The following is a 27,966-nucleotide window of genomic DNA, read 5'->3' as shown; positions in this document are numbered from 1 at the left end:
CGATTTGGTTCTGTGTGTATTGCATTCAATCGAAAGTCCCTCCTCTCCTCGTTCTCCGGAAGCCAAGTAAATCATATCTTTCGCCTTATCGTAGTATTTCCTCCTCCAAACCCATTGGAGGTATCGGTGGAATCTCTTCCCTCGCTTTCAAGTGCGAGGACCTCCCATAATGCACTGCGGCCAAGGTATAAACGTGGGGCGGCGGCAGGTCTCGCGGTTAGTTGCCCTCGGACAGTGGAAGGAGGAGGTTCGGTAGACGGAGTGTCTGGCTGGTTTGAGTTAAACCCTCCACAAGAACTTTTTTTTCCCTCAGCCTCGCTGATCATGATCTTGGTAATATTCTGAATTTCGCGATCAACCTCATCGATATCTCGATAATGAAGTGACGAACGAACTGCAAGATAAAAAGAAATAAGTATTTATCTTTTAAACTAAAACTGTTGTGAATGATGGATGTTTACAGAGACACTGGGTGCGTGCCAGTGATATGCACGGCTCGCTAGTGAGGAGAGAACTGCAGCGTCGCGCTGGGAACACGACCAATTTGGATTTGCATTTAAAAGAGGTCAGTTGCGAAGATGTTTATGTCCCCCCTCCCTCTCTACCCCATCCTCTCTCTCTCTCTCTCTCTCTCTCCCTCTCCCTCTTGCTCCAGCCACCACCCCTCCCCTCCCTTCCCCTTCCCAAGTGGTCAGGTTTGCTGATGACTGGGAGACCAACACTGTCGCTCTGCACTTGTGACCTGTTCTTTCTATACCGCTACAAGTGGACTGCTACCGACTGATGGAGCATTCAACACAGGAGAATCATTCTTAGCTGGGAGGCACACAGATTACGGTGGGTCGTACACTTTTTTGTTTCAGAGTCAGGTAAAAAGAGAGAGTTTCTTGCATAGGTCGAGTCTTGTTGCAAGCTTTGCATACCAGGCTTCTACATCCTCTGGGCATTAGAAAGAAGTGAAGTACGTTGTTGTTTTTGTCGTTGCTGTTCAAGGCAGTGTTGAATCACCTGACTGGGTATATAGCCTTCAGAGAAACACACACACACACAGAATTAACTTTATACGGCATGCAGATATCTGATAAATGTTTAACCCAATTGGATGTCTGTTCATTTTCTAAGTCATGTCCATAGTTGCCCTTCCTCTTACATCTTAGACTAGCTTAGATCAGCTGACGCCAAGCTTAACTTACATCACTTGATGCTAAGCCTAGCTAACATCACTTGGCGCAAAACAACAACGAGTGAGAGGTGACAGCATTGACAGCATCAGTGACGATCATTATGTCTATGAGGAAACCTGGATCAACCTGGATCGAAATTTCCACCTTGCTAGACGAGCTGTTGTCAAGAGGTGAGGAACTGCATCGCTCGTCCGATGTTGTCTGTATGAATCAGAGTTTTATATCGTGGTCTTATCATTCTCGATCGTCATGTCTCGGGTCGTACGGAAATACTGTCTGATCATGGATTTATGGACTTTCTCTTATTTCTAGATGATATTGTTCACAACCGATGAGATAAATTTCAATAGGAGGTGAAAAAAATAATAACAGCTAGGTTACGACAATCACATGTTTACCAAATGGCGTCCTAGCTACGTCTCTTCGTTGTATATCAACTGACCGTCATATTTCCCTCTTGTGTCTCCCCTGATGATGTGATTATTACACGAAAGTGCACTTGGGAACTTATCGTGTTTCATTTTCCCCGTGGACTCATAGGAATATACTTGATCACGCGCAAAATTCTGATCCTTTCCGATATATATATATATATATATATATATATATATATATATATATATATATATATATATATATATATATATTTCTTTTTTTTTAACTATTCGCCATTTCCCGCGTTAGCGAGGTAGCGTTAAGAACAGAGGACTGGGCCTTTGTGGAATAACCTCACCTGGCCCCCCTCTGTTCCTGCGTCACAGGCAATATAGAGTGACGCAGACCGAACGAATCCTGTGAGTTACGTGTTGTCAAGAGATCTCATGTAACAGAAAGGGACCGTAAGTTTGTGGTCTGAAAGTCATGATAAAGAAAAGATAACTACCTAGGCCAATGGAATGACACCAGACAGCCACTGATGTGCCGTCACTAACCCCCCCTCCCTTAAACTCAGGCGTGTAGTACCGGTATTATAGCCCGCTAATAAGTGGCTGCACTTGGTCACTGGCACACCACAGTGCCAGTACACCACAGCAGCACCAATACACCACAAAAGGTACCATACCGGCGGTACACCGAGGTTCCTAATGACCCGCACTGCACAGGCACCTCAGGGCCAGTGAGGCCCTCCCTCACTCCTCGGGTAAGGACAACAGCCGTTGAGCCAACTGCTCTTGTCTTCTGTCATTGTCTCCTGTTTTTATTTCTTCTTTCTTTTTCAAGTAATCTATTTTGGTCTTGGAGCCACGCGTACTGGCGAGGTTCTCTTCTCTATTTGGTCTCTCGTTTGTTGTCATTATGAATAAATGGGATATATATATATATATATATATATATATATATATATATATATATATATATATATATATATATATATATATATATCGAAGGATATGTACACACCTGGGATGATAGAGGGAGATAAAGAGGAAAATTTAAAAAGCGAAGGAGAGCTTGTATGTTCGCTTAGAGAGAGAGAGAGAGAGAGAGAGAGAGAGAGAGAGAGAGAGAGAGAGAGAGAGAGAGAGAGAGAGAGAGAGAGAGAGAGTGTATGTGTAAGTATGTAGGTGTGTGTGTGTGTGTGTGTGTGTGTGTGTGTGTGTGTGTGTGTGTGTGTGTGTGTGTGTGTGTATGTGTGTGTGTGTGTGTGTGTGTGTGTGTGTGTATGTGTTTATGGTCGTTTGTAGACGCCCCTCAGTAGAAGTTAAACAAGAGGACCAGTAACCCAAGGAGGCAGTGATAACACCATCCTGACCCCTCATGTATGTGCTTAGTGAACCTCAGTGTGCTTGCCTTACACGTCTCTCGCTGGGTGGCTCAGCAGAAGGAAGACCCTGTAATGTACTGCCACAGGGCAGTGCATATACCGTCTGTACATTCCATATATTTGCCTCCACCTCTCCTTCAGCCATGTATCCTTCACCTATGCTATCCACTGATGTTGTCTGTCTGTGTGCAACTGACATATACAGATGCGAAACTAATCCAGTAATGTAGTCTGTGGAGACGTGGTGACGTCCCTGGTGGGGCCTGAAGTTGTGTACGTTAGTTGCAAGGTAGGACGCTGCACCACAGAAGACACTGGGTGGAAAAGTGTGGAAAAAAAGAGACGTCCGAAAAAGCACCAAAAATATATGCGTAGCGACATTAAACGCGACAAGAGGCAGTAAAGTATGACATGCTACAAGGTACACCAAGATATGCAGCAGCTCTACACATCAACAAGCAATAACCCGTGCATCAGCAAGCAACAAATACGCAACAACAAGCAGCAGTCCAGACATTAACAAGCAACATCCTATACCCCCACCACCCCACCCCAACCCCACACAACAACACATGCGACAGTACATGCAACATCACTACAAAAATATATACATTAACTAGCCAAGAGACAGACAATAACAAGCCAAGATGAACACAAGCACAGGCCACCCAGTCGACTCCAGAGACTTGACGAAGCACAGAGCGCCAGGCACAGATAATCTCGCAGTAACGGGAAGGAAATCCTGCATATCTTTGGCTAAAGAAAGAAAAAAGAAAACAACATTTGGCATCAGGCATAGATGCATACGATAGATTTCAGGAATACAAGATCAGCATTTGACAACAGCCACCAGATGCACTTCACATAAAATCCAGCTCAGGAAACGCAAATTAGCAGCCTTGCTAAGTTATCTCTCTGTTGTCTTAATACAAATGTATTTCTCATCGTGTTTCACCTCGTTTTACCTACTTATCTCTTCTTGCTTTGACCTCGCTGTGACTTGTGCTAGGTCATGTTTGGAGAGGTTTTCGTATATAGTGTCTGTATCTGTTTGGGCGTCTGTTCGTCCGTCCTACCGGACAAGGCGTATGTGATCGTACGTCTGGATGCGCCGGTCAGCCGCCATGCGGGCCGAAAGGCCGACGCACGGGTCGACTGGTGCCAGCGACGAGTCGTCCCACACTATCGCACAGGGACTAGGTCAAAAGGAGACTGTGCAATACCTTCCTGCACGCTCTCCTGGAATCTGGACCAGACGGTTTTCTCTGCAGGTGATGATACAGAGAGGATTAGGACGTCAGTTACTTCCTTAGTAAGATGTTAAAGGTCACCTCGATGGGGTCAACTGCTTTCTGATCTCTGGAAGTTGAGGAGGGGTTTACACTTGGATCGAGAAATAACTTTTCTTTTTCCTCTTTTTTTTTTCGGGACATTTTATTTGGCAAAACTCAGCCGATCAAGATGACTTATCGCAAATGTTCCACCATACAATATTTTTTCCTGTCTGTTAATTCCTTGATTTTCATTAACAAGTGACCATCAAATTCTCTCTCTCTCTCTCTCTCTCTCTCTCTCTCTCTCTCTCTCTCTCTCTCTCTACGAGAAAGTACAGCCAGCGTAGTGAGAAAAGTCAACAGATGACGTGCGTCGGGTGGCGTGTGTGGTCGGCGGGAGTTGCATGAAATCTATGACCCGCTTCCCACATCTACTCCTGACGCGGAGACCAAAGGCACGGGGACAGCACCAATTTTTTTCCTAACCCTCCTGCTTGACACGCCCTCCCTTTAACGTGTCATTACCTCGTCCCCGACCTTTAATTAACGACTTGTAGCTTGTAATCAACGGCTTGTGGCATGTAAAGCTACTTGTTAACTTGCGATGCGTAGAGATGAATTTCTCTTTTTTATTGGTAGATGTTTCGAGCCTTGTTGTTTAGCGCGCTGCCGACGACCTCCTTTTTTTTTTCTAGCACGACAAAGTCTTTAAGATTTATCCTTTTCTCTTGGCTTAAACAGAGGGCGGGTGCGCATGCGCGTGCTTATGATCTACCGAAAAGCGCGGCTGGTTTGCTTGGGTTCGGTTAATTCCATGAATCCGCAGACGACTAATGCTAAAGGATCGACGTTCGTGATGGTGGGTAGGAGAGGTTCAGAGTCCTTGAAGGGCGATTGGATACGCCGCACACATGACGGAACAATTCCTTGAAATGGAAAATGAAGAGATCTGCAGTATGAATGTTACATGATAACGTCATTTGCATTACTAATTCGTCCTTCATTTGGAAGGATCGAGAGCGCATGTAGCCGTTAATCTACCAGGTCTGTGTTCCCCAGACCCTTGACCAACCTCGTGGGTCGGAAGGGGAGGAGAAGCGTCCACACCCCTGGCCGTGTGGAGACCACCCTGCTACCTGTGGGAGTCGTGGAAAGAAACCGACTTGACTGCTGTATTATCTGCGTCATACGAGACAGCTTGTGATAGATTTGCTCCCACTGGCGAGTACGAGAGAGAGAGAGAGAGAGAGAGAGAGAGAGAGAGAGAGAGAGAGAGAGAGAGAGAGAGAGAGAGAGAGAGAGCTACAGACTCTCTCTCTCTCTCTCTTTTTCTCTCTCGTTATTGTGAGGATTCTCTTCCCCAGATCAAGTTGCACTCCTGAACCCCACAGTAAGGGATCCCTCACTCCTCTCTCTCTCTCTGCTCCTGGCGGCTTGGGTATTATCTTCCATCCTCACTCCCTCCCTCCCCTCTCTCCTCAACACTGCATGACCACGCCTCATACCTCCTCCTTCCCCTCTCTCCACCGATACTCCCTTTCCCTCCCCCCCTCACCATCCCCCACACTATGGAGAGGTAACCTGCCCTACCATATACCAACCACATAGTGGGGAGCTAACCTCCTCCACCGTCTGCCACGCACATTGTGGGGAGGCAACCAACTCCACCATCTACCACCCACATTGTGGGGAGGCAACCTGCCGTACCACCTATCTATCACCCACATTATGAGGAGCTAACCTGCTCTACCATGCAGTTCCTACTTGATAACATAGCTCAGGCTGCCCGTTAAGTCCCCAGGCCCAGCGATTAGACAACACAGACAACCAATCGTAGACCTAATCCTCCCTCCTTACACTTCACCCCAGGCTACAGCTCACCCTTCGGCCTCTCTCTCTCTCTCTCTCTCTCTCTCTCTCTCTCTCTCTCTCTCTCTCTCTCTCTCTCTCTCTCTCAATCAATGTGGTCCCCACAGGAACAGCATTAAGGGCGTGTCCCGTGGTTCCCCACCCTTAAATATCACCATTAAGAGATGATGATTCTAGGGGTTCTGGCGGTAGGTATGCTACCTGCATTCGTCGGCCTGGTTTGCCGGGCCCGACGGCTACCGGAGCATCTGGCTTCCACCGGTGGTAATGACCAGTGTAAATTGCCTCCCACACCCGGCACCTGAGCACTCGCGGCTTCACTACGCCCAACCTGAGCTCACCCAGCGGGAGCACAGCTTGGCCTGTGTTCACCTGATGCGAAATGCGTACATCTCTGGCTGCGACCTCGCCCGTCACGGCGGAGGTCTCGCTGACCTCGTGAGGTCTCCTCAGTCCACACATTCAAGAGGTCACTGCGGACTCGCGAAGCATCGTCCGTCCACAGTCCGGCCAGGGTAGCACGTAACCCGACACACACACACACACACACACACACACACACACACACACCGACATCTTAACTCTCATGGACAACAACAGCCGGATCTCGTGGGCTAATGGCCATCAGGTGATTAACTCGATCATTACCGAGAATCCTGACTATTAAAACCAGACGGCAATATCAAGCGAGACTCAAAACTGTTTACTTCGAGTGTCTTGCGTCGTGGAAGGAAATTAAGAGTCGTGAGTTGATTCCATATGAGTATGTTAGGGCTGTGTTATGATGAAGGGTCGAGTATACTATGAAGGCTGAGTGTGTTATGACGTTTTGCGAGGCTAAAGGGTAGTATGAGGGTAGAGTGTGTTATACAAAATGCTAAAGAAAATATGTAGAGAAAATACACACAATGTAAACAGTGGCACTGTAGTCCATATTCCTTTCTACATTTACGATGGCTCGGGTGGCAACGCTCTAGCAGCGGCTTCTCTAAGTTTGGATGGGTTCGATGCCGCTGTGGTGCCTCAGGTGAGTAGTGTGGTGCTGCCACCTCTCTCCAAGCTCTCTGGTGGGGTCCTGGTCATGGTCTGAGTAGTAAGTACGGAGGATCAAGTGGGTCGAACGCCTCATGATAGGTGCTGTGAGGGGGGACTGAACGTGATCCTGCGTGTCCTTTCTTGCTTTTTGTTATGAGTGTGTGTGTGTGTGTGTGTGTGTGTGTGTGTGTGTCAACAGAGTCCCTCTGCTCTGTTCATTGTGACGTAACAGGAGACTGAGCCTGTTGTTTAGCTCAAAGGCGATCGGCCGAGCACAAGGTCAGTCATGATACTCGTCTGAGCGATGCTTGTGGTGCTGCTGGCTGGGGCGCGGGAGGCGGGCGTGGAAGCACCTGAGTGGACACGGGACTGTGGTGCGAGCCACGCAGCTTGAGCCACAGCTTGATAGGCACGGGGGTCGCTTGTGGGATGGGAGGGGCAGGTTTGGCCACAGCTTGGGGAGCTTGAGGCAAGCGTGACCACAGCGTGAGAGGCTGCGCAGAAGCAACTTACGCAGCGTAGCCGTGTAGCATGAGAGGCATGGGGTAGTTTGCGTCTCGCGGGGCGAGCGTAGCCATAGCTTGAGAGGTATTAAGCCCAGCTGCGTGGGCGTGCGGGGAACGTGAATCACAGCTTGAGTCCTGGGTTGGCACAGCTGGGGGGAAGACATAGCCCAAGGGCCCGGGTGTCAGAGGGCGAGTCTCTGAGAATGTTGCGGGGGTGAGGTGTGTGTGTGTGTGTGTGTGTGTGTCCCCCCCCGCGCAGTACATGAGCTTTGTGCTTCGACACTCTTTGTTTGGATGATATGTTTCTTTTCTGAGTCCGAACACATTTTGTTCTGAGGATGGCTGGCTCGTATTTCTCTCTCTCTCTCTCTCTCTCTCTCTCTCTCTCTCTCTCTCTCTCTCTCTCTCTCTCTCTCTCTCTCTCTCTCTCTCTCTCTCTCTCTCTCTCTCTCTCTCTCTCTCTCTCTCTCTCTCTCTCTCTCTCTCTCACTCTGCCCACCTTTCGTCCAGGATTATTGCTGTGTACCGTTACGCTCTCAGTCTGGTTTTTGCTCGGGAGTGCTCGTCTGTCTGCTTCTCTCTCTTACTCCCCACCTCTCTCTCTCTCTCTCTCTCTCTCTCTCTCTCTCTCTCTCTCTCTCTCTCTCTCTCTCTCTCTCTCTCTCTCTCTCTCATGAAGTCGTCTCGCCACACACGACTCATCTAGCGTTCAACACGCATGAAATAAAAAGAAGGAAGTGTCAACGGTTCGGCTGTACCACAGCTGTGCCACGCTGCTCAGCTACTGAACTGTGGTACAGAAAAAAAATATAAAGTATCTCCAACCTTGTGGTACATCCCCAGCTGTTATGGTACACGTAACGTGCCAATATTATTATGGTATACATGAAGACCACCGACCCCCCCCCTTCCTCCTCCTCTGCGTCGTCGTGGTTTACATCACGTACTCCAAAGACCATCGTGGATGATGGGGTCAGGGGACACACACACTGACACACGCACACACACACACACACACACACACACACACACACACACACACACACACAGCTCCCAGCAGCCACCAGTATGACCATATATCTCCCACCATTACTCAGTCCTTCCCTTATCACTCTAATCCATTTCCCGCCTCACATGCCATCCTACCCATCCTGCAACCCCTTCAACTCCCTTATATCCTGCCGCTCCTCCCCTGCATCCTTCGCTACATTCGTCTGATACCGGGGACTCCCGTGGGGCCAGTCCTTCACGCCGGCCCTACGCTATCCACACAGCACTGAAGGCAACGTTGAGGGACTCGTCTGTTGAGGGGTTCCTGGGAGTGATCAGCCTTCGGGAGGATACAACCCTGGGCTGCAGGAGAAGAAGGGTTTGGGGTGGGGGGGATGATGTACCCAGAGGAGGAAGCCAACATGTCACGACTACAAACAGATCTTTCCATGAATCTGACCAAGAACTGTACGATAGTTGTATTGATGTAACAAAAAAAAAAAAGGTAATAGTTAGCCACTGTATATTTTCATTATAATTTCAATGAACCACTGCAACAATATATATATATATATATATATATATATATATATATATATATATATATATATATATATATATATATATATATATATATATATATATGTGTGTGTGTGTGTGTGTGTGTGTATGTGTGTGTGTGTGTGTGTGTGTGTGTGTGTGTGTGTGTAAACTGTACCTACAAGAGCACTCGTATAAACATGACTGTGGCGAATCACCTTTACCTCTGTGGTTCCCAGTGGGGCCACAACAACCACCATCAATTTCTGATTCCCATCAGCGTACAGCTGCTTCCTTGTTCCCGGTCGTCGTCAATGAGGCGAGGCCCCTCGTCTCAGATGACGGTATGACCTCACTAACCGCCACAGCAGCTGATTTGGATCCTGCTCACACTCAGGTACCTAATATGATTACCATCGTAGCGAAAAATGTTCGCATACCTCGTCCCTCAGATGGGAAGTCATGCCTGCACGTCTCCCTCTGGGCCTTGTCTACGTCACATGTACGCATATACTCATGTGTGGGTCATGGGCTGGCGGCACTCATCGATGGTGGCTCAGTGGCTTTCGTAAAATGTGCACCGTCGGATATAGCTCAGTGGCACTCAGGACGTAGCCACTGTCTGATATACCTCAATGGCACCCGTGACGTGGGCACTGCGTCGTCTCTTGGGGCCCGTGGCTCTGTCATGCCTCTGTCGTCGACAGCGCCAGGCATCACTAAGTGTGTGTGTGTGTGTAGGGGGGAGGGGAGGACGCTCTTGAAGTAGGTGGATGCGACAGCCCCGTCACGCCCCTCGTCATCGCCTGCTTCAGGAAGGACGTCTCCCTTCCGCGCCACAAGATCCTGTGGACATTTCCAACGGACTTTCCTCAAAATCTAGATATGCTTAATTCAAAAGTAAGGGATCATATCCAATTTTCCCAGAAATGAGAGATAAACCTCGATTTTTACCAGTCAAGTGTACAGAGAAAATGAGTCATTTATTGACTCAGCGGTTAGCATCCCGGCACAATCCTCGCTGCATGTGTGTTGCTTGCTGAGATACACGAAAACATCTCTTTATCATTCATGATTACAAGTGGCGTCCCCACACCCCATACCATCCTCTGTCAACACAAACTTGATGGGCAATGCAGCGGAGAGACAGGCATAAGGCGTTGATCAAGCCACCCTAGATCTGCACCCAAAATCTGCTGGCAAGTTCTGTGATATTGACAAGCCCCTGGCAACCCTTGACAGTGTCTCCAACCTCCTGACAACTCGGCCAACCACCACATGTCAAAACACTGTGAGGTCCAGCGTTACCAGCTCCGGGTCCTTCACCCTCGTTCTTGGGAACTGCGAAGATCAGGTTCCTATGACCACGTCGAACTTCTAATTTTCGTTTAAAATCATTTTAACATTTCCTCAAGTTTTTAATGAAATAATGGAGGAATTCCTGACCCACCAAGGCGAATAATTCTGCACTTGATATGTCTAGCGTCTCATACTTTCCAAGTACCTTAGGAAACCTGAGGTGAGGGAGGGGACTAAAAGTACTGGTATTTGTTGTTGTAGTAAATTGAGTTTTCGTAGATACAGGTGGCGAGGGGGAAAGGGCGCTGGGGAGGGAAGGAACGTCGTGGACGACCCATCTGTGCTGGAGGTGGGGTGATGAGCTCCTTGTACTCCCTCCCCATCTTGGTGGTATGGGGGAGAGAAAGCTGGTAAGGGCAGCTGTTGTTTTATTTATTTTCTCTGAAAATACGAACACGCCCTGAAGCTAAATGAATTCTCTCCCGTTTTATTTGAGTGGTCTATTTTCTGAATCTTCGTGCATTGTCGAGTCTTGAGCAACTCTTCATATATATTTTTTTTTTCGTTGGAAAATATCATCGTGACTTATAATAATACCACATATACAGTTCGTGGAATAAACTCTGGTGCCTTATTCATCTATGATGATTAAATAGGTTCTCCTCTCGAGATGCAGAGCAAAGTTGGGTCTGCTGGGTTGAACTGGGTGACCCATCGACCAGAATGGAACAGTGACGTTGTAAATACAAACAATCTTACCCTTTGAAAATTCCGAACATATTTCACTGTTTCAGGAAGACATTATTTATCACTTTTCTTTATCTTTCCATAACTCTGATCCACCTTAAAGAGTTTATTGACAAAACTTTTCAATTTGTTGATTGACATTCCACCTACAAATCACCTCATTTGAATGTGTTAAAAGAATTAGGTTTCCTGTGAACACTAAGGCGTCAGGGAATTTAGCAGGACCGTAATGAATTCTTTATCCTTATCATCTGCATGTTAAGGGAGAGACTGACACTAAAACTGGTAATCCATGGTACCCTACAGGCACAACCCAAAGTACGACCACTGCACTCCTGGTAGCTACCGATGTACAGTACACCGTGGACGGGGTCTAGTTACAACGTGCACTGGCTCAAGGCTGTATTGTACACATAGAGACGAAGGTCTAAAAGAGATGATATAATACAGTTACAGAGGCCCAGTTCCCCAAGACCTTTCGTGCGCTTGTGTATTCCCCATCACCGCCGCCGCCCCCCCCACACAGCATGGGTAAGGAGGAACCTACACATAATACATTCGCCGATCTTGCCGTAAATGTAAATAAGAAAATACGAGCAGGAATCGTGACCTAGTGTGATGCGTATCTGATGAAGCGTTTACATAACATCTGCTGCCTGTGGAAACAAACAGAAATCTAATATCTGCATTAATTAGGAGTCTCGTCAAAAAAAAAGAAGGGAAAAAAATACATAAACATACAGACATAAAGAGGTGGATGAAACAACAGAAAAGGTGTACGAAAAACAAAAGAATTAAAGGCTTTAAAAGGAAAATCCACCTACATAAAATCCCACTGTTCCAAAGGGCTTAACCCACCGGCCATAAAAAGTAAAAAATACTGGCGTAAAACTGTTTGACGGGAAGCGGGCGTAGAGAGATACGGGAGATTAGAAGGGGAGGGAAATGTCGTACTGGGTGATGGGAAAATGGGAAAAAGTATATGTGAGGAAAAAAACGAACGAAGACGAAAAGGAAAAGTGACATAGCAAAATAAATAACAATAAAAATGAGATAGATTATGGTGGAAATAGAAAGATAACTGACGTTTAGAAAATCGCGTAAGTGCTCTGGAACTAATCCATTCACTTAACTGTAAACAGAGACGCCTTTGATCCCTCCGTGTCCCAACGATCTTTACGTAGCCACACCTGGTTCACAGACGCCTGGTGTGAGTGAAGTGCCACGTATGAACCATTCTCCTTTCATTCTCTTTTACTTTTTTTTTGTGGCGTGAGCCACCCACCCTTCACGTGTGTGCGGGGAAAGGTAATTAGACTACGTTCAAAGCCCAACGACAGGTAATAAGTTGTGGCGCTCAGACGGATGTCCCTAGGTGGGCATTAATCTTTTGACACGAGTTTACACACATACACACACACACACACACACACACACACACACACACACACAGCATTGGTACAACTGTACTTGGCTGGTAGGCAGCTGGCTGATCAGCTGTTGTGTAGGCGTGGGTTCTTTTCTATCTCTAGAAATCTATACAAACAAACTCGTAGATACACGTGGCTGTCCCTGTCTGCAGCTGATGGTGATGCGAGAAGCTGTTTGGATAATTATTCATGAAAGACAAAGAGAAGCCGACGATCCACGTGGGTTTGTTTTGGTAACAAGTGTCTGGTTTGCCCCGTGACGTAAGGCGTGTTGCACTGTGCATAATCCCGCGCGCGACAGATCGCACATGAATGGGGGCGCCCCGTCCGAGGAACCTGAGATCGGTGTCGAGGCTCCGGGGTGCTGACAGGGGAGCCTACAGAACCCGGGATCGATGTCTGGGGCTCCTGGGTGTTAACAGGGGAGCTTAGAGAACCCCGGGAGGGGTGGTACTGAAAGAGGATCCTGGGATCAATTTCCCCACAACCTTTTCTTCCTCTCTCTCTATCTCTCTGACCCACAATTTATCTCACACTGTCTCTGTCTCTCTCTATCTCTCCCTTATCCTATCATCTCCTCCCCACTTAACCCCCCGTCTCTCCCCTCCCCCCGGCCCCAGCCCCAAGCATTCCAAGACGCTTGCTAACAACGGCTTATTCTTAGAACTAACAACGTAACACTTGTCTATTTTTTCCTCTCTCTCTCTCTTTCTCTCTTCCTCGTGACACTTTGTGGAGCGTCGGGGAGGAAGAATGTTGTCTACTGCAGACGCGTGTGGGGCTTACCCTGAAGGCTCAGCTTATCCTTCGCAACTTTAGCTCAGGATGTTACGAATCTTGAGCAAAAGTAGGATTTTTTTTTTCTGTTTTGGGGGAGAGGGATGATTCAGCTTACAGGTTTGAAATTGATATCTTTTTTTACTAAAGTTGGTTCAGATTTTTTTTTTCTAGCTATCAATGTAATTTTAGCTCAGCTCTTGGATTTGTTAATTTTCTAGTTCAACTCACAGGTTGAACGATGGAAAAAAAAATTTTTTTGCAATAAATCTGGCTTAATCATATTATTTCTTTTTTCTTTTAGCTCGTCGGTGGCTATTTTCAGTTGGTTTCAGATTTTTACGTTTTCTTCGACAAGAGGGAGACATATTGTTTTGCTGTTTCTTCTTATTCTTATATTTCTTTACATCAAAGGCCCATAGGCCATCTATTTTCTTTTTTTTTTTTTGTCCGCTGCGTAATTGCCACATTCAAGCTTATATTCAAGAAATTTGACGTATAAACATCTTTCCTACACGACCAATGACAGAGTTTTGGCGTTGGGTGAAATCGAAGATTACCAGAACTTAAGATATATATATTTTCTGGTCCGCTTTTTTTTTTTTCTCCCACCATTTCTTTCAATCGTCGTGAATGAGAGTAAGTTCGTGAGAGCCACCCTGTAATTGACCTTGATGAGTCTTGGCACAAAGATAATTATTTACAGCGAATACGGAGGGAGACATACCGCCAGGGGATGGTGGAATCTCTCGTTTTTGTCGTGGTTTTTTTTTTCTTTTTTCATTTGGCTGAAGACTTGAGAGACGCCACTGACGCTAGTGACATCTAGCGTGATGAGCGGGAAGCCTCGTAATGAAGCGTGGGCCGTGTGAAGCGCGTGACGATGACGGGGAAAAGCGTGACGCCTCGGTGTCACGCGTTCTCCCTGTTAGTCACCCGCTTGTCACGTCTGCCCGTCACGCCCCGCGGTGTACGTAAGGGCGAAGAAGTAATCAAGGGTTTGAATTTCAAAGGGCTACTTTGCTTTTGTCAACCCTCTGTGCATGATGGTTCGCCCCTTGGGCGTGATAATACGGCCCTCGAGCACGACAGGACAACGTATGACTACGACGCTCAAGGGTCAGGTCAAGGGCCACACCATCTGACCCATGGGTGCGTCCTCCCGTCGTGCTCAAGGATAGGACTGTCTGCTTATGAACTGCTCGGAGTTCTTGTGCATCTCGGGGCAATACGGAGCTATGTGGTGTCAAGCCGACATCTGTTAGGAGTAAAGTCGCGAGTGTGGTTGGGATTGTCTCGTGGCTGCTGTAGTGGCGTGTACATGACCCTCGAGTTTTGCCTATAAGAGTAGTGGAGTTCTTCTCTGAGTGGAGAGGGATCTCGCAAATCAGGGGCGTGGTTCCTCGCCAGTCCGGGCGAGACATGTGGGGTAAGAGCAACATCTCGGCTGAGAAAACGGAGAGACAGGCAGACTACAAACATGATCTCGACAGCGACATGATCATGGTCGGACACTCTTAGTCCTCATGGTGACTCGAAGCCCCAAGAAATGCTTTAGCCATACACCGATATGCACAATGAACAGCTTGAAGCGTAGAACTGCCACTGCTCTTTCTAAACTCAACACAGCAACACCACAAACACATACATCACGGAAAGTACGTATGTGCCAATATACCACTCACACACACACACACACACACACACACACACACACACACACACACACACACACACACAAACAAACATACTTTCACACACACACACACACACACACACACACACACACACACACACACACACACACTGCAATTAATATAAACCATGAAGCTTCACACTTTACAGTTTCATTCTTCCTCCAATTGAGAGAGAGAGAGAGAGAGAGAGAGAGAGAGAGAGAGAGAGAGAGAGAGAGAGAGAGAGAGAGAGAGAGAGAGAGAGAGAGAGAGAGAGAACGATCGCTAGGCTAATATGACTCTTCGCGCAATTAACACAGATCCCTGCCCTTTCAACATACTAGTTGTTCTGTGTATTCAATTTTGCCTTCACATACGGGTTGCGATGAATCGGACTACCCGGATGTTTGCCGAGAGGTCCAGCTACAGGAAAACGATGATGATTTTGGGACAGATTACCATATATATATATATATATATATATATATATATATATATATATATATATATATATATATATATATATATATATATACAGGCGAAGATTGACAGAACAAGAAATGTGGTGGACGGAACCAAGGTACGAAAAAACGGTGTATTAGGACCACACAGAAGACCCTTCGCACCATCACAGTACAACAGTTTTAACCAGATGGGGGGCAGCAGGCGTGTGCCACGCCTGCCAGCCAGCAACGGCACTGTCTGGCGTATGATGACACTCTTGTGACCTTCTCTTTTGATCCTTAAGTCCCCTTGATTACCAGGGAACCTTCTTTTTAGGTGCACAGACATTACATGGGTCAGCTCGGATGACAAGTGGAAAATCCTAAATGGAGATAAGTGCTCAGTGTGATGGAGAGAGGGGGATGGATGTCCTCTCTCTCTCTCTCTCTCTCTCTCTCTCTCTCTCTCTCTCTCTCTCTCTCTCTCTCTCTCTCTCTCTCTCTAAGTAAAGGTTATCCCCCCTTCCCACTTTCGGTTGGAGGGAGTATAATAATATCGGACGTCTTGCGAGATGTAATCTACACATTCCATCGCATGACGCGCTCCCACAGGGGGAGCCAGCCTCCTCGTGACGCCAGAGCTGGTGCCGGGCAGTACGCCCTCCGATTATCCCCACAAGAAACTATGTAAATTAATCACGAAGTGTGAGGCTGTTGAGGGGAAAACATTCGTCCAGGTTCTTAAACACAAGCGTCAATGTGTGTCGCCGTTCACGTAACAAGAAAGCTGTTCTTGCGTTCGTGGGCTGAAGCTGTGCCAAGCTCTATTTGCAGTCGTATTTCTGCATAAATAAAAGAGTAGAAATTATGACTGATCTAATACAGTCACTCGGTTATATTCAGGGATCGTGCATAATGGTACATACGAATGTAAGGTCATCTATCATGTCATCATATTGCCTATTAACTTCAAGACTTCTTTATGCTGTGGTTGAGGATAACCAGATGAGGGAGATGTTTGACTTTGTCTCTCTCTCTCTCTCTCTCTCTCTCTCTCTCTCTCTCTCTCTCTCTCTCTCTCTCTCTCTCTCTCTCTGTGTGTGTGTGTGTGTGTGTGTGTGTGTGTGTGTGTGTTGGAGGCTATGAAGCGACAGCCTGGCTTTTATCCCTATTATGAGCGGGAGAGACGTCTGCCCCAGCAGGGTGTATATACGTACGTACATACCCCCGCAGTGACTAGGAGCTGTGGGTCGCCCCGGTCAGCTGGCTTCTGTTTGTTCATATCCTCCCTGGTGAGGAGGCTGTTGCCTGGGTGGCTGGCAGGGTTCCGTCCCTCTCTGTCTGTGCCTGTCTCTTACGTCTGTCTGTGTTTCCTTTTCTCTGTCTTTCTGATTTTCTATCATTTTCTTCTATCTGTCTGTCTATATGTAGTTTTTATGTATGTATGAATGTAAGTTCATTTTCTGACAGATCCATTTCATTTTACCAAGTATACACCGTAACAACCTATGCTGATGACAATACACTTACGGCCCTTAAACCTGCAATGCTAAAATTATGTTGCCATCAAAATACACTTTACAATCTCTCTCTCTGAAAAAAAAAAGCCCTAAAACTGAAATATCTGTTTGATGTTACTCAAAGTCTTATTCATGTGACTTAACAGATCTTTAGAACGCCCAACGAGATCCCTCGAGCGAAAAAGCTCACAAAACTAACCCCTAGAACCTGGTGTGAGGTGGAGGAACCACTCTCGTGGCTACAAGAGAGGCAGGTGATGTGCATGGCTCTTGACTGACAATTTATGGCTCTTTGGAACGAAACTGTGGTTGTCGGTGATAAGATCCGTGTCAAATCTCACGCTTTCAGATGGACTTGTAAACATCTCCATCATAAGTCTGCGTTGTGAAGGAACGTTCTGTTACTTTTACGAGACAACTGTTGGTTCTCCAGGGATGCGGGAAGAGAGGGTTATGGTGGTCGAGGCGTATAAGGGACCGATGGAGGAAGTGCTAAGAGGAGAGTACAGACACATGAAGGAGGCATTCCTTGGGTCGCCATAATTCGAGAGTGCCCCGAGTCGTTCAGTCTCGGGGTCTTCTAATCCGATACCCCCCTCCGCTCAGCCGCGCGAGAGATGCCACATTTGTTGGCACTGCTGGGAACTGCCGTAAGGACACCTGGGGCCCTCGGCCTGATATGGTCAATGGAGGGAAGGGTAGACGAGCCTGTGTGGCGGCGGCGGTGTTCTTTTATTGTTTCTTCGCCAGGGCGGTGGATGACCGCGCTGGTGACTTAGAGTTCACGGGTTCTGAATGGTGATGCAAGTGACAAGGGTGAATGATCTCTCTTGTTACTCCTGTTGATTCTATTTTCTGACGGTGAATAATATTAAGGTCTCAATCTGTCTACATACACACAGACAGACCATTTCCGTCACAGCACGGGTGAAGAAGGGCATATGGCTTGGGGGGAGAGGGAGGAGACCAAGTATAGCAAGTGTACAGTACGCACTATAAATTGATGCCGGAGGGTGGCAGGTGGGCTCGAGTGGGCCCAAGGACCTAGAGAATCCCTTCCCGTCAAAAAGGGGAAGAACGTCATTAACGTTGCAAATTATACTTAGTGAGTCTTCCCTTCCCCCTCTCCCCATCCCTTTCCTCGCCCTCGGTCCGTGTACTTGCTATCTTCCCCGTTACCGCCGGTCTTGCTGTCGGTCGGTGGTTCAAGATCTGCAATGCTGTCACAAGCGGCGCTTCAGTTTCCGGCCGGGGAGGTTCCTTCTGTATCGCCTGTAACACGAGAAGTTCTCTGAGGTACCGTCAGAGAGGCGGAGCCACGACTGGGCAAAGGGGGGGAAGAAAACGCCCTGCTCTAGGAGGGTCTTGTCAAGACGACATCTTACTGAATAATGAGGTTGTGAGTGGCGAGGACCTGTCCGACCGGCTGGCGACGTATCCAACCGGCAGGCGAATTATCTAGCCGGCAGGAGACCCCAATCAAGCTGGCAGGCAACTTGTCCAGCCGACACACGACCTGTCCAAGTGTCCATGAGTTACACAGCCTCTGGCCGGCCCCGGATGGTGATGATATTTCAGCGTTACCCAGAAAAGAAAAAGTCAGTGGGATCCTATTTCCACGTTGGTATATGGTGTCAACATTCCTTATCCGTGTGGGTACTGTAGGTATTGTAGGTGGCACGGGTGTAGGAGAGTTGTTGGGAGAGGTGTGGGTAGTGAGAGTAGTATAGGTGGCAGGGGTGTGGAGAGCGAGGGTGGTGTGGTTGGCACGGGCGTGGGTAGCGGCGCGAATGGGAAAGGTTTAAGCTCAGAAGACAGCGAGGGGACTAACAGGTGGCAGTGGTGGCGGCGGTGGCATCGAGCGCGTGGCAGCTGGTGTGACCGGCACTCAGCTGGCACGAGGCCCGAGTGCCGCGTCTCAGGCAATGTCAAGCACGTGGGCTCCTCACCTCCCTCGCCCTCAACACACACACACACACACACACACACACACACACACCGGGACCGTGTGTATCGACCCCACCCCATCTCTTATCAAGACACGATCCTCATACACCTTCCTCCGCGGAATAAGGAGGTCTGCAGTGACAGGTTCTCAAAGCTTCCCTCATTCCTCATATCGCTGGATAGTTGTATGAATGTCTGTAAAGCTCACGCAGCGGTCTGTTTGTGTATCACAGTGACGCATCTCTATGTCGGGGTAGAACAGACTGGTCTGGTCTGGTCTGGCAGGGGTCCCGGGGTCCACAAGGCCAGGGGAGGAGGAGGAGGAGGAGGAGGAGACTGCTTGCTTTGGGGACCCGAGGCCGCTGGTGATTTAGCGTTGGGAGTGGGTGGGCTTGTTTGTTGTCTTGTGGAAGGGGGTATCGCGTGACCGCCGTGGCTGGTCCGGTACTAAACCGGGTTTGGTTTACTTGTGGTGCCGGGAGGAGAGGGAACTCCTGTACCCGCATGGTGTACCTGCAGAACCACAGGGAACACAGGGGTGGCAGTGCCGGCAAGGCCTCCTCCCTGCAGTGATCAGGTTAGGGATATTCTTTCTTCCGCTGACCTTCTAACAACAGACTGACGACAATGGTGATCAATGCCTATTTTGCATGCGGCCACCCGAAAGAGAGAGAGAGAGAGAGAGAGAGAGAGAGAGAGAGAGAGAGAGAGAGAGAGAGAGAGAGAGAGAGAGAGAGAGAGAGAGACATAACTGTTCTTTCTCACTCAAGCTATTATCGTCCCTTCCCCCTCTCCTTCTCCCCCTTTAACTGCGGAGAGAGAAATCTGATTTTTCCTTTCTCAGACTTCTTCTTTTCGTCTTTCTTCTTCCTTCCGAGCAGTCACAACCCCCGGCCACGTTCTGTATTCCTGATCTGATCGACTCGAAACTTCATCCCATCAGATGGAACAGAGCTCTGTCTGATCCGACACCACACCACACATCCCACGCCCCTCGCCCAATTTACATGAATCTAGACCATCGTTCAGATTTTACCAGGTCAAAGGTCGTCGCCTATAATTTCTGAAGTGAAACATAAAGACAATCAACCGAGTCACTTCACTACTTGTCAAAAGACATTCGCATCTCTTCACGATTTTTAACAATTCTACGTTTATTTTCAGTTCTAATCATTATGGTGGAACAGCAAATTATTTGGTCTTATAAGTAAAGAAAAAAAAAAAAACTCAAGATTGCAAAGGATTCTGCCTCTTTAGCCTGGACCCTCTTGGATCACCTTACGTATACGTTACGATCGTTTTGAAGGTCTTCTACCCCACCGCAGCTGCGTCTGAGGTCTAACCTTACCTTACGTATACCTTACGTTAATTCCAGTCTTCTCTACAGCTGGGTCCTGAGACCTTACCTTACTTTCTGTATACTTTATGAAGGCTTAGGAGGTGCTCTTCTCATTCAGCTGGGTCTGGCTTAACACCTTTATGATGGTTTCGGAGGTCTTTTACCCCCTTCACCACAACTTGGTCCAAGACCAGGCTATCGTGTTGCTCATCTGTTCAGTCAACTCAACAAGCACAACAATACGATCCTTGAGTACGACGTTACGACCCTTGAGCCCAAAGTTGCGACCTTAGATTTGATGGCGTGACCTTTGACTCGACGCAGGCGTCGAACCGTCGTGCTCAAGGGTCATACCGTCGAACTCAAGTGGTTTAATTGGATTATGAATAAGACAACAGTGAGCTATTACTAAACGTTTTGAGCCAAGAGAGAAAAAGCTCAGCCAGGCCTCAACAACGGGTGAATTTCTGACTCTGAGCAATGAACGGTAGAAGTTGGCCAAGGTGGCACCCGTCAGGCTCTTCCCAGCCCGCTACCCTTTTGGCACGTACTGGGCTCTGGTGCCACAGCGCCTCCGACAACGGCAGGACTGTTAGGCCACTCCTCCTCCTCCTCGTCATGACTCCCGCTGAAGCCTGCGACGTACGCTCACGCCTGCTCTCCTTCAGCGTCAGGATACTTGAGGACGTCTCACACCGTATGAGACAGAGACGGGTTTATATCTCGGTCGAAAAAAGGCTTCGAGACCAAACGACTTGTGTAGCATGACGAAGAGGCGTGTTGGCTGCGACGCAACGTGCGCCCTTGAGATTCGTGGGTCGCAACGCTTACAAGGCATATGACAGAGTTGATAGAGATGCTCTGTGGAAGGTATTAAGAATATATGGTGTGGGAGGAAAGTTGTTAGAAGCAGTGAAAAGTTTTTATCGAGGATGTAAGGCATGTGTACGTGTAGGAAGAGAGGAAAGCACGATACTGCGAAGGTTCGTGTACGTGTGGGTGAGTAGACTTGTTTGTTTGCCTGTCTGCATCTACGTGAGTGTGTGACAACACAGTCATTTAACACACATTCAGCAAAACCAGCGTCCATGAATCGCATGTACCTGGGTGTGAGGAAAGCCACCTACCGCGACTTCCAGACTCAGACTGGAGACTGACACTTCCCACTACCCCTCCATCTTCATAATCAGCTGCTATCGTGATCTACACCCGCAACTGCCGGAAGTGTACAGTGGGCAAATTTGGACAACTGCCGAGGACGCAAGTTGGGTCAATATTATCTCCCATTTCTGCACCGGATGTCATAAAGCCCTTATTGACGTGTCCAAACTTCCTCTGAACACAGCCCCGATAACTGAGTCGTAAAACTGTGTTAGAGAGGCGATTATATCCGAGCGAACGTCTTATCAACATAATGACACTAATGCCTGGCTTCCTGTTGCCGAGTCTGATACAAAGTGGACGAAGAAGGTTGAGACACTGCTGTAGTCAGGCAAAACAAGAGTTCGATCGTCCACAGGGTTACGTACCAGTCTCATGTTCTTATAATCAAACTATTATTCCTCTCTTACGAATCTTATACACCCTCGAATGTTCTACAATAAATTTAATGAATGACAAGACCAACGCACAACAGGAATGTTGAATCAGCAGTTCAAAATGATTGGCCAAGAACTTCAGGACTCCACGAGGAATTTCCACAGAAATGTCGCCAAGGATCCATCTAGGCCCAACAGACTCTGGAACTGTTCAGATACACATCACTTCCACCCAGGGTACAGCTCTGACTCTCCCATTATTGCTAGGTTTCCTACCCTGCGCTACTCTGTTCATGGTTATTGTCTTCCATAGACAGTAACTTTTTCTTAAGCAACAATATATATATATATATATATATATATATATATATATATATATATATATATATATATATATATATATATATATATATATATATATATTTTTTTTTTTTTTTTTTTATACTTTGTCGCTGTCTCCCGCGTTTGCGAGGTAGCGCAAGGAAACAGACGAAAGAAATGGCCCAACCCCCCCCATACACATGTACATACACACGTCCACACACACAAATATACATACCTACACAGCTTTCCATGGTTTACCCCGGACGCTTCACATGCCTTGATTCAATCCACTGACAGCACGTCAACCCCTGTATACCACATCGCTCCAATTCACTCTATTCCTTGCCCTCCTTTCACCCTCCTGCATGTTCAGGCCCCGATCACACAAAATCTTTTTCACTCCATCTTTCCACCTCCAATTTGGTCTCCCTCTTCTCCTCGTTCCCTCCACCTCCGACACATATATCCTCTTGGTCAATCTTTCCTCACTCATTCTCTCCATGTGCCCAAACCATTTCAAAACACCCTCTTCTGCTCTCTCAACCACGCTCTTTTTATTTCCACACATCTCTCTTACCCTTACGTTACTTACTCGATCAAACCACCTCACACCACACATTGTCCTCAAACATCTCATTTCCAGCACATCCATCCTCCTGCGCACAACTCTATCCATAGCCCACGCCTCGCAACCATACAACATTGTTGGAACTACTATTCCTTCAAACATACCCATTTTTGCTTTCCGGGATAATGTTCTCGACTTCCACACATTTTTCAAGGTAAAAAACAGCTGTTCATACATAAGAACCTTTCGTACGTAAACAACTTATAAAAAAAAAATACGTCTCCTTCCATAAGCAATTTTTCTCCTCCACAAACAGCTTTTATCAGACACACAACACATATTTTCTTAACGTAAACAATTTACTCTTCACACGGGAACAACAATGACAACAACTTTACCGAAGGCAAGTGGCTTAGTTAGTGGCAATTAGATGTCTCTTGTGACCCGACGACGTACTCAACTGGGAAGGCTGAAACAATGAGGCATCAACATGCCACATTAGGGGAGGCTCCCTCACTCGAACACAGATGAGTGAAGGGACAGACGGGAAGTGAGAGAGAGAGAGAGAGAGAGAGAGAGAGAGAGAGAGAGAGAGAGAGAGAGAGAGAGGGGGGGGGGGTGCGACTCCCTCATGAGCGACACCTTGCTCGAACCCTTGTCCCGCGGGGATTCATGACGGTGGCAAGGCGGACCCGGATGTCGCTAATTCGAACCCTTCACTACGAAGCCATGTCCAGTCCTTTCCCTAAGCCTTTGATGCTCATTACCGCCAGCCAGGCTCAAGGTTTCTGTAATGGCTTTTGAACCCTCCTGTTCTACTCTGAGAATCATATTCAGCTCTGAGAATCATATTCTAAGGCCCTTAATTCATACGGGGAACCAAACATGTTGACATATGAAAGACATTCCAAAGCTCCCAAATCTTATAGAGATCCAGGCTTGGAAATACCTTAAAAGTACCTCAAGGACTCTTTGATCATGTAGAGAACCAACCTTAGAAATATCTTCAGAATGTCAAGGCTCTTAAATCACATGGAAAACCAGCCTTGGAGATATCTTAAAAGCAATCTCCAAGGTTCCTCATTGAGAACTACCCTTGAAACTATCATACTAGGAACTGCACAGCTCTTGAATACCCGGATATAGCTTGTAGACATTAGGCACATACACGCTATATTTATTTATCTTATTCTAATGTTCCTTTTCTCCTCTTGTTCCAGAGTGAATCCTCGTACCCCAGGATGGCGAGTTCAACGTTAAGTCTGATTTACAGCAACCGACCGCAAAGATTAACGCAGGTATACAAAATAAACTTTTGTTGTATAAACACACACGCACACACACACACACACACACACACACACACACACACACACACACACACACACACAATCTTTTATTGTCATAACATCTTTCGTGTACTTTCAAATATCCTGTAGAAAGCATCTGCCATTTTACTAAGAAGAGAATTAAGCTATTTCTCACTATAACCTTCTGCAAGGGCTATATACTTCTTAATCTCCATCAGTAAGTGTCAAAATCCCACACATGCTGAGGAGCTGGGTCATCAGTAGCAAGTTAGATCAATTCTACGAATATGTGCTCGATCAACAGTGATGCTTGAGGTGCTGTGTGCCCAGATCATAGTTTTTCTTGATTGACTTATAATAAGTAGGATGTCTGACTGGTACAGAACATGGAGACTCAAGAAAACTTTAGTAAGTCACACAACGAGTCTAAGTATAGTGTCTTTATCATGATGGCGCGATTTTTGTGCACGAACTGCTTTTGACTTGACCCTTAAAGGTCAACTCCAAACCCAGCCCGTCTCACTCAAGGGCCGTATCGTCGTGCTCAAGGATCATACTGTCGTGCTCAAGGATCATACCGTCGTGCTCAAGGATCATACCGTCGTGTTCAAGGATCATACCGTCGTGCTCAAGAATCATACCTTCGTGCTCAAGGATCATACCGTCGTGCTCAAGGATCATACCGTCGTGCTCAAGGATCATACCGTCGTGCTCAAGGCTCGTGCTGTCGTGATCCAGTATGGTATAGTCTCGTTCAAGGGCTCAACAAAGGCTGGTGCAGTCTGAGTAGCTTCATGCTTGCGTGTAGCCTTGATGAATACCTCTGTCCCGCAACAATTGGCGAGACTGTCAGAATTCCTGCGTATGCTGATTGTTTCTCTGTACGCATAGTTTCGTAATGACCTGATCTCTGATGTACTCCGTCGTATGACATCACCACACCTGTTATTCCTCCGGCCTGAGACATTGTGCTTGCATACACCCGCTCAGTTACTCGCTTGCAACTGCATCCCAGAGTTGGCGATTCTCATGTATCATTGGCTGCTCAGCTGGGTAACGTCAGGGGCCGAGCCAGCGTTTGGTATCAGTCAGAGGAGACAGCCTCGCCTCAGTAGTATTTGATGATGAATGTTCGTCGTGTTCCTCACAGACTTCACAAGACCCCTGACTGTTTACACTAGGTTGTTTGTGTCTGTTCGGTCAGGATACGATGATGTGTAAGGAAGAAAAAAGGTGTTCTTTGTGTCAGTTCGATCATGATAAGATGATATGCTAGGAAAGAAAAAGTATGTTTTTACTTTTGGTCTGATATGACAACCCTAATGTATGGTTTTTTTTTTTGTCTCCTTCAGGTTGTGGCGACGATGATTGTGGCCTTAGGGCCACTAGCGACGGGTTTAGGCAAGGGCTACTCTCTCCTGCCCTCGCCTCCATGCAGCTCCCGCCACCCATCAACAGCACACATCCTCATGACTTCACTATAACGACGGAACAGGGTTCTTGGATCGCTTCCTTGTCTCTTCTTGGGGCCTTCTTTGGCGGGATCCCTGGGGGCCTGGCCATGAGGCTGGGCAGGAAGAGTGTGTTGGCTGTGGTGGCGCTGCCCTTTGCCCTCTCGTGGATGTTGACGGTGTTCGCTTCCAGCGTGTACATGGTGTACGCCTCGTCCTTCCTCTGTGGGATCTGGTCAGCTGTGGTGTCTCTCGTCACTCCCGTGTACATCAGCGAGATCGCACACCCTGAGATCCGAGGCTGCCTCTGCTCCGTGGCTAAGTTGACGGCCAACGTCGGAATGTTGCTTTCCTTTCTGCTGGGAGTTTACTTAGACTGGCGTCAGCTCGCTATGGTCGCCTCCATAGCCCCTGCGCTGCTCTTCCTGGCACTCATGCTCATTCCCGAGACACCCAGCTACCTATTGTACCGCGGGCGTGAAGACGACGCCGCAACGTCCTTATCGTGGCTGCGGGGAGGACTCGACGTTACGCAAGAACTGGACACCATGCGGGCCAATATCGAAGCTATGCGGGAGGACTCACAAGTCACCTGCTACCGGGAATGGCGCCGTGACCTGGTCAAGCCCGTCCTCATCACCTGCGGCCTCATGGTTTTCCAGAAGTTCAGCGGGGCCAATGCCTTCAATTTCTACGCAGTGCCCATCCTGACGGAGGCCTTCGTCGGTATCAACCCTTACAGTGCCGCAGTGGTGGTGGGCCTCTTGCAGATCCTTGCTGGAATGGTGTCATCCGTCCTCATCGACACTGTCGGCCGCCTTCCGCTACTGATCGTATCAAATCTGCTGATGTCTACGGCACTGGCGGGCTTTGGGACCTTCCTCTACATCACAGGCAGCAACGGCGTGGATGCAGGACCGGGACTGGACTGGATACCCCTCACCTGTGCACTGATATTCCAGGTTGCATTTGCGCTGGGAATCTCGCCCATCTCCTGGATCTACATCGGCGAGCTCTTCCCGCTTAAACACCGTGGTCTGGGAGCCATCGCGAATTCGGTCAGTTACGCGTGTTCCTTCGCGAGCGTAAAAACTTTCGTGGACTTCCAGTTGCTTCTGGGTCTCTACGGAGCCTTCTGGCTCTACGCGGGGATCTCACTCGTGGGTCTGATCTTCACGGTGGCTCTGGTGCCGGAGACCAAAGGCCGTGGGCTACAAGAAATGCAAGAAAAATACGCACCGAAAGAGAAGTACACCCCCATATACAACGACCAGGGTACACAGAACAAGTTGATACCCTAGTTCCCGTCCGTCTCGTGGTGCATATGGTGGTTGTGCGCGGGTGTCAGTGTATACCAGTTGGACGCCAGAAAGGAGGGGGGAAATGATCTGCATGTACAAAATGAAGCCAGACTTTCCCTCGAGTGTCTCTTTGCCGTGCAGTGTGTGATTCGTGTATGGGGCGTACAAACAGTGGTGTCCGTCTTCAGTGCCTCGCCAAAGCGTGTTAAGGAACCCATCTACAGAGCCTCGCCGGGACACATGAGTGTGTGTGTGTGTACGCGTGTGTGTTTATACAGGTGCTGAACTTTAAGAGTGAGTTGCCGGGAGCTGACTGAACTTGAAGACTTAAGTTGCCTGAACTTGGGGGGCTTGAGTTACCTGAACTTAGTGACTGAATGTCTTTCCTACGGAAATTATATATTTTCTTAAACTTCCTCTTTACGCTTCGCGTTCGAATGGAACGAAAACAGTGTTGGCATAAGTTGTACATATTGTACATAATGTACAAAACCGCCTAGTGATGTGTAAAATAATTTTAATTTATTAGAGAATACTGCTAGTCTGTACATAGGAAGAATTCTTTTCTATATTTCTCTATTATATATACTTAGTAACGACACTTATTCTGATAATTAAAACAGAGAAATGATTAACGGTTTGAATTGATTCCCTAAAGCTTATGAATTATGATGACGAGAGGGGCAAGACCTAGATGTATATGATATAGGAAAATATAGGAGAGTAGACCCGACTTGTCATAAGATAATTTATGCCAGTTTAAACGCCTGGGGTTAGGGGACCTAAATTCCACAGTAGCAGTTCCCCCACAAAAGTGTACAAGGTTGTATGCGCTTGTAACAACATATAAATGGGGAAGGATTTAGACTACAGAAAAATAATAGAAAGGCGCAAAGGAATAAGAAACCTTAACTTCAGGTAAGATCAATACAGTGTCTAGGATAACTTTCAATGAAGGAAAGTTTATGTGTCTTGTATATATCTACTCATCTTTCTATACTATGTCTAATCTATCAGTGATATTAGACATCCCATACACTCTCTCTTCGTATATGGCAACGTGTCTCAGACCACACATCCTTTAGTATACATCATCAGATATCTTTTTCCATACATGAATGTATAAGAAAACA

General features: G+C 47.4%; 1 protein-coding gene across 1 annotated transcript; it reads left to right on the top strand.

The window, feature by feature from the left end:
• The first annotated feature begins 346 nt into the window (after positions 1 to 346).
• LOC139753490 (trehalose transporter 1-like protein) lies at positions 347 to 27,464 on the top strand. The gene is given in 4 exon segments (XM_071670080.1): positions 347 to 565; positions 23,992 to 24,069; positions 25,434 to 25,491; positions 25,494 to 27,464. Coding segments are annotated over 4 exon segments (1,554 nt in total). The 5' UTR covers positions 347 to 487; the 3' UTR covers positions 26,834 to 27,464.
• The last annotated feature ends 502 nt before the right edge of the window (positions 27,465 to 27,966 follow it).

This window comes from Panulirus ornatus, chromosome 14 (assembly GCF_036320965.1).
Source record: "Panulirus ornatus isolate Po-2019 chromosome 14, ASM3632096v1, whole genome shotgun sequence".
Taxonomy (NCBI): domain Eukaryota; kingdom Metazoa; phylum Arthropoda; class Malacostraca; order Decapoda; family Palinuridae; genus Panulirus; species Panulirus ornatus.
This window is presented reverse-complemented; position numbering and strand designations above follow the sequence as displayed.